Source organism: Callorhinus ursinus, unplaced genomic scaffold (genome assembly GCF_003265705.2).
Source record: "Callorhinus ursinus isolate GAN/ISIS: 27379988/994484 unplaced genomic scaffold, GSC_fseal_2.0 scaffold31, whole genome shotgun sequence".
NCBI lineage: Eukaryota > Metazoa > Chordata > Mammalia > Carnivora > Otariidae > Callorhinus > Callorhinus ursinus.
Window position 1 is genome coordinate 10,422,635 of NW_027397093.1, and position 10,497 is coordinate 10,433,131.

General features: G+C 48.6%; 1 protein-coding gene across 1 annotated transcript in view; it reads right to left on the bottom strand.

Moving 5' to 3' along the window:
* LRMDA (leucine rich melanocyte differentiation associated) overlaps nucleotides 1–8,426 on the bottom strand; it is a 1,074,443-nt gene extending 1,066,017 nt beyond the window's left edge. Inside the window, exons 1-2 of the mRNA XM_073878762.1 lie at nucleotides 8,013–8,426; nucleotides 1,642–1,742 (exon numbers count right to left, since the gene is read on the bottom strand). Coding sequence (XP_073734863.1) covers nucleotides 1,642–1,742; nucleotides 8,013–8,348 — 437 coding nt within the window. The 5' untranslated portion in view covers nucleotides 8,349–8,426. The remainder of the gene's footprint in view (nucleotides 1–1,641; nucleotides 1,743–8,012) is intronic.
* Nucleotides 8,427–10,497: the final 2,071 nt, after the last annotated feature.

Consider the following 10,497-nt stretch of genomic DNA (forward strand, 5'->3'; position numbering starts at 1 on the left):
TCTCTCTCTCTCTCTCTCTCTCTCTCTCTCTCTCACACACACACACACACACACACACACACACACACACACACACACACACACACACACCCCCTACCTCTCGGGGTCCAGCCCATTCTCTGCCAAAGGGAGGCAGGGCCTCTGCATTTGACAAAGACAGCTCTGTTTCCTCAGACCTGACAGCTCAGTCCCATGACCTGTCCCCGCTGACACACTCCCTCATGGGGCCCAGCCTCCTCCAACCCACATCCGGGCTCCCACCAGCAAGGCAGCCACAGCCTGAGCCACAATGCCCCAAGCTTCTGGAAGCCAGGCACACAGAAAGAGCTCCTTCCAATGTCCAAGCAAAGAAACTCTTTCCCTGCGTCTGCACTGGGGAGCTTTTTAAGGGGCACACACCTCTCAGGCACCATCCATCCAGTCCAGGCTGTGTACTTTTGTCCTGTCCTTGGGTATCAGGACCAAAAATCATCCTTCATTTCTTTAGAGTCAGCATTTCTTTGTTTGGCATCCTCATCACTACCTATTAGTTTGTGACTTTTCAGTTTCCACATCTCCCCAGAAGCATACAAACCCTTGCATGCACGCACTCAGCACCCACTCTCTTTCTACATAACCCTCTGGACATCTCTTCCCAGAAGACCATGCATCTCAGTAAGGACCAGCCCAAAAAGCTCTGTCGGCTTCAAGTCCCCTCTACCTACTGGGGCCTTAACGCCCTGAGTTTCATCCATCTTCTCTCAAATTCTTAATTCCCCAGGGTCCTCAGAGGCTGGGAGAGAAAATACTCCAAGGCGTGGAAACACAAAAATGCCTGAGCCCTGGGTGGGATTCGAGCTCCTCATCTCTTCTTCCACCCCAAGACAGTTTGTTGCTTTCGGAGGACAGGACAGCTTATTAGGAAAACCACCACCCTAACCCCTGCTCATTTATCCCACTGATATCTGCTTTCCAAGTACCTCCTACTTCCCTCTTCCAAGCCCCCAAACCACTCACAACTGGTAACCTTCTATGAAGAAATGAAATCACTGTCTGTATCCTCCAATGGAATAGTATAGAAGATCACACTTAACTTTTGCCAAGATTGGAACAGTTGTTAGAGTTCCCCTCCCACCTGCCCCATGCCAACAGTGTCTGAATTGCTTTGAAATACCATCTGGGAGAAATCACCACAAAATATTTAAGGTTCCAATTCATTAAAAAAAAAAAATCAAAGAAAGAAAACACACACATATATGCACCTTACCTGTGATTTGGCATATCTTTGGGAGATGGGGTTACCCGGAAAAGCATTCCTAAATGCCACAAAATGCTCTTGTTGGTTCCATCTCATTCCTTCCCCAAGAGTATTCTAACTTTTTCTGCATAGGTATCAGTAAGAAAGGAAAAGAACAATGCAACATGGCAATGGTCCTCTAATAGGACCTCGGGGGAGATGGTCCATGCTCACAGCTTTTTCAGTGGCACAAAGAGGCTAGCCAAAGATTCATCTGAAGCAAAGTCCCACTTTTGGGGTGTGATTCCACATGTCTCAGAGCCCCACACCCTATGCAGAACTGGACGGTGACTTGGACCTAGAGGCCGTGACCAGGGGCACTGGTTCCTCCCTGGCCTGGTCTGCATCTTGTGAACGGTACATACCTCAGAAGGTTAAAGCTCAGATCGAGCCTCTTTGCGAAATGTCCACAGTCCCTGCCAAGGTGCTCTGGAATTTCTCTGCAGTCCTGGCCTATGTAGGACACCTGGAAATTAAAGGGAACAGAAACAATGTGGCAAACGGAAATCGCCCAGCTGCTCCCAACCGGGAGTCATTGATCTAAAGATTGCTTCCGCAACTTTAAATGCACGCACTCCTCACACACAAAAAAGGCCACATTTGTGACTGTTTTCCTGATCAAATCAGCTTTGGGGGCTTCAAGGACTCTGCCAACAGCTCCCCTTTCCTGGTACACTTAGCATGATGGAGACTAATCCCAGCACAATGGAAATTGGACTAAAATTGGCCAGATTCAGGTGTCCAGAAAAGCCCCCATGTCAGAGCACACCGATATAATCACAGCAATCAGCCTCTCGCTCAGGGGCCTTCCCAACAGCTGCCCTTCTGGCTCTCCGCCTCCCTCTCCTCCCCTGTCGCCCCCACCAGCCGCCCAAATACCCTGTTATGCACATTACCTCATAAAAGACACAGCAGATGCACTTACCAGCATTCCACCTGCAGGGTGCTGGAAAAAAATAGGGTTGGACAAGAAAACCTCCCCAGACCGCCAATCCCATCCTATTACCACTTCGTATAAAATGTCCCCCACTCTGTACGAAGCGGATTTGAAGGCGACAGGGAAACGAAAGGTGGCCACAGCTTCCAAGTCTCTCTTCTCCAGGGAGCCTTTTGCAACCAACCCTACTCGGGTTGCAGAGCTCTTCCCTTAGGCCTTCTTTTACTTATTTTATCATTATTAACAATCTAGTGTGTGCCCAAATATTAAGAAGCTGAATTGTAATTTGATGCCACAATTTGACTGTAGGAAGGTCAGAGGGCTTCCTCACAGCTCCAACTACTCAATCTTTGAAAACCATTTTTTACAGACAGTTGCCAATTCAACCACAGGGCACAAATTCCAAAATCCATAAAACAAACCCATGGGTGAGAGTTGGCTAGTGGATCAAAACATAGGATACTTCCGTAAAGGACTCCCTACCCCCGACGGCCAGGTAGAAATTCAGGCCTATTACATGCCTACAGTCTTGATCCTTTCTCCCCACAAATGCATATCCTCCTACACGTAAGGTAAGAATGTCTTGGAATAAGTAAGAGACTCCCCAGGGGGTTATGCTTCCTAATGGGGAACAAGAATATGGTGGCCATATAGAACTCTAGATATTAGGTTGAACATTATGACTAATACTCAATCCTAGAACTACAGAAATAGCACCTTCATAGGACTCCGCCTAATAAAAATCACACTGCACCCTAATACGCTCAATTTTCAAGTCTACTCTCCGTCCTATCCAGTGGGGTCAAACTGCTGACAGTACAGGATCCTGTACTCACTCCTTTAGTAACTTCATTTCTGGAGGACGGGGGCGGGGAGAAAGGACAGAAAAATAGCTGATTCTGATAAGATAATTTGGACTCAGGAAGACACAGGCTAAAAAATAAAGGTCTCAAAGTTCAATCTAGCAACCTCCCTTTTCTACATGGGACCAGCTGTTCCTCAGAACTCCTTGTGTAATAAACTTCTGCTTCCAAGCAGAGATGGAAATCATATAGCAAGAAAAGACTGGGGATATAAGGTCCCAATCAATCTACAGACTTCAATTTCCCTCAGGATGCCCACTTGATCAGCAGCAGTTTCTGTATTAGAATACCACATTGACCCTGCAGGCCCACGGAAATCACCAGAAAACCCATCCCTTTTACCCCATCATGCACCCCCATCTTATAGATATCATTATTCAAGATCTCCATGGTGTATACAGCATAGAGGCTGAGGTTTAGATGCGGAAACTGAGCTCTGTCCTTATAGACTCAACCAAGGACTCAATCTTGTAGGGACCCAGTTTCTCAAAACCCGTCATGTTTTTACAAAGAAACTAAGACTTCAGCAGCATATCCAGGGTAATACAGCTTCTTAATGATAAAGCCCTGCACCAGGAATAGGAACTTCCAATTTGGGAGCCATGGAGTTCTTACAAATCCACACGTGGATGTAGATTTTCTGGATCAATAAACACCAGTGGTACATCTATCATCATGTTTTGGCTTCAAAAATGCGTCTTCCTAGCTGAAAGGTCGTGAACTACCTCATGATAGGATATTGAGAGCCCCAGAGGAGCATCAGAACCTGGGGAAAGGAGGGAGATTTGCTCCCCTCCTTCTTCTGTAGGATCCCCTTTCAAGTGGCAAAAGGAGCACCAAGAAAGCTATCACCATGAAGCATGCAGACCATTTACATGCCTAAGAAGACTTTTATCAGCTTGTTTTATTACAACAGCTTACCCCAACATCCCAGGAAAACTAAAGCACAATTTGTTCTGCAGTGAAGACCAGGTCTCACAAATTTAGTATGAAAACCAACTTGATAAGCCATCCGCATGCTTGGACACCTCACCCCCACCAACCCCCATGCTAAACTGGGAGTATTTAGAGATGTGAGTTAAGCTAACCACATTTAAGGGTCCAAATCTGAGGGACAAGGCTTAAAAGCAGCAAGCAGCCACCACCAGGCACTGCAACCAACTCATAACGAGACGAAAGTCATGTTTAGGAAGTGCTCCTGAGTGGAAGACATTACCTCTCAGGATGTCAGGAAGCTTCTTGGAGCGTAGGCCCAACCTCATGTAACAAGCCAGAAGAGCCAGACCAAAAACAGTTTGTTACATGAGCAAATAAGGGAAATGGAGATTAACAGACCCTAAAGGCCACAGAAGCAAAAGCACATCCAGAACAAGTCATTGTGTTGAGTCAATTACTTTTAGACTGAAGAGCCAAGTTTCGTACTTTTCATTTGCCTACCTTATAGCACCAGTATCCCAAGACTTCTACCCCCCGTGTGGAACGGTAACAGAAAGGGACACTACTACCAGGGAAATGAAAACATATGAAGATCCTCCCCCTGCACCCCTCACCAAAGAGGGGTACGAAAGAGGAAAACAAGAAGGTCTGTGCAAAATTCCCACACATACACACAGCCAGCCCCTCTGAGCAGAGGCCACAGGGAATTACCAACCTGATCAGAAGACTACAGATTTCTCTTTGCAGTTGAGACAGGCCCTCTGGACATTTCTGAGGACAGATTTGTTAGTAGACTGTGTGTAGAGATGATTATTTTCTGATGCCTGACCCCAACCAGCGGGGGTGGAAGATCCTTGATTTTAAATCTGTACTGAAAGCTCTGTCAGAATAGAAACAGTCCCCGTGCTGCTACTTACTGGCTGTGTTATCCTGGATGGGTCACAATCTCAGTTTGTCTCCTCTTCTGTAAACTAGTCTAACACTAACCGCATCCAAAAGGTATGACGAATAAGGGAACCAACATTTATTAAAGCCTACCACCTGGCTGTTACCTAGTCAATCTTCATGAAATAGCCCAGTGAGTCATAGATCCCCAGCTTACAGCAATGAGAAGATAACATACAGTACACAGCCCTGTCCTCAGCACCTAGTGGCCACTCAGTAAATATTTGAATCAGACCAATATCCCTAAGAAAGGGATTGGTTATTCCCATGTCTCTTGGCACGAGATTTCAGTGCCCGAATTCCAAGTCTGCATTCGTATCTACAATTATATCGATGCCACTATTTGGTCATCAACTAGTGGAAAAAGAAGATTGAGGACTTAATGCTGATGTAAATGATGCATTCAAGCCAAGAGAAGGCCAAATGAAGTCAGATTCATGTTGAATAAAAAGATTTTACAGAAGAGAGTGGAGGGAGGGCTGATATAGGCCAGTGGAACTCCTAAAACCCAGGGCAAGAGCAGTCAGTCCGAGATGGTGTTGAAAGCAGTGACCTAATTTCAACATCATCCATCTCATTCAATTGTTTTAGTGGTGGTATGGTCTTTTGGTTTTTTTGTTGGTTGTGTGTGCGCGCGCGCACTTAAGCCATCTCTTTAGTTGGGGGATAGGTCTCTGTGAACTTCGAAAAAGTTATATCTGGTTTTATGTTTGTACATTTAAGCAACATTGCAAAAGAAACAGTATAAATACTATGGGCTCATCAGAAGGCGTTTTTTTCCTCTTTAAGAAGCCTCTACCAAAATTTGAGAAGTACCATGTGACACACATTCCAAGAACTACTACTTCTTACGGCTGTCATTAGAAACTAAAAGAGGCAGAATACTTAAAAAAAAAAAAAAAAAAAATACCCTAAACCCCAGGGCTGCCACTCAGATCCACTGGCCTAGGAGGTTCAGGACCTGGGGGACTAACACCCCAGGAGCATTTTCTCAGCCTGTCTTCTCAGCTCCTCCCCGAGCAGCTCCATCTGCTTAAAACAGCCCCCTAATCCTCAAAATGCCTCACCAACAGGTTAATGATTGCCTTTGAGCCCTTTGGAGTAGGCTAAAAGCAGGGGGTGCAGGACAATAATCAAGTTAGGGAAACAGGGGAAAAGGAGGCACAAGAAAGTTCTTAGCCCTACTGTTAAGTGCTCCACGAAGTTGGAAGAAGCTACACCCAAAGAATGCTGGGTCTGAAATGCAGAGACCTAGGGTCAGGGGGGAACAGGACATTCTTGGCAGAGGCCCCCTCCTCCACTTCCTCTAGGCAAGCATGTTAACTCCCAAAAGCCCCTTTCCCAACCATCTAAATAAGACCCATCATTTTTTTTTTTTTTAAAGATTTATCTGACAGAGAAAGACACAGCGAGAGAGGGACCACAAGCAGGGGGAGTGGGAGAGGGAGAAGCAGGTCTCCCGCCGAGCAGGGAGCCCGATGAGGGGCTCGATCCATGACCCGAGCCGAAGGCAGACGCCCAATGACTGAGCCACCCAGGCGCCCCAAGACCCATCATTTTTAACCTTTCCCATAGGCTGGTACCTCCCTGGCCTGCTCACTTCTGAACTCGGAGAAGGTGGAAACATTTGCCCAGAGTAATCTCAAAACTCTAACTGTGCCTGACACTACCTGCCTTAGGCAATCCAAGGGGTGAGCTTCAAAACCTCAGAACTATTTCTCTAGGGCATGCAAAGGAAAGGCGGGAGGAGGGCTGGCTTAATCAGAGGTTCAAAGGAGAGACCTGGCTTTTCCAGAAGGTAAGAGGCCCCGGGGCCCAGCATCCCTCCAGCAATGACTGAGAACACCTGAGGCTCCACTACAGAGCTGAAAGCAAGTGAGGCTAGGTGTCTGTCACCCAGAGTTGAAACTGGAATGTTGCCGTTCCTCACAGACACCAGTTCAAGAAGTCATGTGCCAAATGAGCTCTTGCCATTTGCGACAACATGGAGGGACCTAGAGGGTATCATGATAGGTGTTAACAAGTCAGAGAAAGACAAATACCATATGATTTCACTTACATGTGGAATCTAAAAAACGAACAAAAAACAAAAACGGACTCAAATACAAGAGAACAAATTGGTGGTTGCCAGAGGGAAGGAGGGTGGGAGGATAGGCAAAATAGGTGAAGGGTACTAAGAGGTACAAACGGTTATAAAATAAGTCCTGGGGGTGAGGAGCACAGCATTGGGCAGGCATATAGTAATAACGTTACATGGTGACAGATGCTAACTACCCTTGTGGTGAGCCAAGTATAATGTATAGAATTGTCGAATCACTACGTTGCACACCTGAAACTAATATAACATTGTATGTCAACCATATAATAAACTAAAAAGGGAAATCAGATGCCGAAATAAAAGTAGGGGGACTTTAGCCTTCTACCTGTCTTGAATAAGGGGCCTTGGTTTAGGTTCCAGAGGCAGTCTGCAGTGTGGCCCCCAAACCTAGAGCCTGCAGGAATGCATTATGATTTTCATGGTCTTTAGTGGGACCTCGGCACTTTTGCCATCCTGGGGTCCTTAAAAAATAAATAAACCACAGACACACACCCCTAGTGTCTATATGTTACAACTTCATTAGTATAAAGATGAATATATTAAACTGTTTTCTTTAACCAAAGTTATTTTTCTTCTGATTATGACATTACACATGAGTCCCAAAAAGTACCATCAGCTGTGGGCATGGTCCACTCTGCCTGATGGAGAAATTGGCGCTGCTGGCCTTAGCAGTGAGCACTAGGGACAGAGGAGGTGGGAGGGGACCTGGTCGTCCTAGCGGGCCTTCCCCTCTTCTCCCACAGCCGGGGGCGGGGGGGTGGGGAGGGATGCCAGGCCCCAAAGGGGACCTGTCCTTACCAAGTTAGGGCAGGCCTGGGCACCTGAAAGTGTCGCCAGCTGGAGACGCAGCCCCCCTGAGTGGGGCGAGGCGCCCTTTCTAACCTCGGGGTGGCCCCTTGCTCCAGCACTCCCTCCCCACACCGACAGCAAGGGCGGGGTTCGTCCTGGCGGACTTACTTGAGTTCCACTGACCACGAGCCCGGCCATGACGACTGGGCGGACGCGCGGCGCGGAGCACCGAGGGCAGGCGCGGAGCACCGAGAGCCGAACACTGAGCGCAGAGCGCGGCGGCGGCTGGCAGCACGGCGGGGCGCGCAGTTCCGCACTTAAGTAGTCAGCTGACCCGGCGGAAGCCCGAGGCGCGGGCCGGGTGCTGGGACTTGGGCTCAGCTGCGCCCGCCGCTTGCTCTCGGCGGGCCCTCGAGCGGGTGAGCCTAGGCACGCCCCCCGCCACGCGCCGCCACAGGTGGCCCCCAGCGTCCCGGAATGGCCTGACCCCTTGACTTCCGCCATGGCCCCCGGGCGCCCCAGGATCTCATCGCCCCCTGAGGCGCCAGGGGACCGGGAATAGCATCCCCCCAAAACTCCACGCCCAGAACTCTACTGCGTTAGTCGGGGGCGGGCTAGGGGGAGCAGGGCTTCGCATGAGGGGGGCCCCATCTGAGTCGTTATTTAGCGGGGGACATGGAGGGCGGGCCTTTCCCATATTTCACAATCCAGATTTCATAACTGTCCTCAACTGCAGGGAGGAGGGGCCTTGGCCTGAACTCCCCTCCCCAACTTTGAGGGGAAAATGGAGCGGTTGAAAGGACACCTGGTGGGGCGGAGTTTCCATTTGTAGTGGGAGGAAGAGGGAATTGAATTTCCTTATAAATAAAATGCCGGCTCAGCTAAAAACACCCCCAGCTGACAGTAATAAACCCTCGAGAAGAAAAATCTATGATGTCCCCAAATTTCAGGTTTCTCTTATTCTCTCCCTCTTATTTGTGAAGCTCAAAGTCATCCATGCGGTCAAATTCCACCCCCAGTCCCCCCTACCCCCCCCCTACACACACACACCCCTTCCCCTCAGCTGGAAGAGAAAGGTGGCCTTTACTGCCTCCTCCATCAGGCCTCCTCCATCTGGCTGGGTGGGCAGCTCATGCCTCTCCTCAACTGAAAAAAAAACAAATTTTCTCCCTGTGAAGTTTTGCCTTTATGCCTCCATCCCCAGGATGCAGGAAGCTATTACCACATACCACTTCGTTGTCACATTATCACCAGTCCTCTCTTGCAGCTAAGAGCCAGCCGGGCCTTAACTGGCCTCTCCCCTGCTCCCTCGGTACCAGTGAGTAAAGAAGCTACCATTCAGAGAAGGGATCCTTGAGTGCCAGACTCCAGGTCCCACGCAGTGCACTACAGTTACCTCAACTCAGAAGACCTACTGATAAATGGTAGCTCCCACCTCTGTTGAGGGGGTGTTCCCAGGGCTTTTGTTTTCATTGTTCCCTGTGTCTAAACAGCCCTTAGAAACCCCTGTTTGTGCAGCTGATGATAATTATGATCGTGGTTAAGCATACTGTGGCTCTCATCATTGTCTCTCAGGCCTGGTGCCAACACATTGTAATGCGGGCCCTCCTTGTCAGCATTCAGATGAGCAGTGTTGACCTCTGAGGGCTGACCCGCCTGCCCCTCTCTCTGCTGGGAGGAGCGGACATAGCAGAGTGGAGCTGTAAGAACAGAGACTTGGCTGTGTTTACTTTGGGGGGTTTCAGGAAATGCTGCAACAAAAGGTCCTACAGGCCAAAAAAGAAGGCTTGCCCTCCAGAGATAAGGGGGATCAAAGGGAATCTTCGAAGGCCTACTGCCCCACAGACCAGCTCCTCATGCTCCTCTCTCCTTCTCTGCTGGATGCAGCCTCTCTGGTCCATTGTCCACTTTTGTTTGCCTTTCCTGCCCAAAAAGGAGGAAGTGGGCCCAGGCCCTGACAGTCGTGATACACTGCCCTCTCCACCTTTCACCTGGTCTTCCTAGAAGGGCTCTGACTGGCAGGAGAGGACATGAGGAAACAGGCTTAAACCTACTCACAGATGGAATCGGAATGTATACACTCCCACCCCAGCAGGAGGGTGCTTGAGGTCATCTCATCCATGGCCCTACATCCATACACAGCTATGTCTTCTGAGCATAGACTGTTCTGTGGACACTATCTGCCAATGCTGCCAAAGTAGGCAGGGATCTTTTCTACCTTTCCAGGCCTCCCTCACAATTTTTCCTTCCTCTACACGACTCTAGGGTAATCATTCTAAAAGCCTGATTTGACCCTACGTGAAATCTTTCAATGCTCCCAATCAACTAATAACACAGTCCAAAAGTCCAAAATCTCCAATACATCCCTCGAGATCTTTTAGAATCCCATCATCCCCTACCTCTCCCACCGCCTCTCCCACTCCTCCCCTCCTCTGCCGGCTTTTAGCTGTTTTGCCTCCTCACCCACTCTTGTCTCCACCAGGTGAACACATCCAGGAGGCTAGTTGACTGCAAGGGACAGAGAATTGGGGAAATCACAAAAAATAAGGATAGCTCAGATTGACATGGGCTTTAGTGTTTGAAATGGAAGCTGATAACAATACGGATACAATAACAATAACAAGAACTGAAAGTTCTTGCGCAGAGTAGAAAT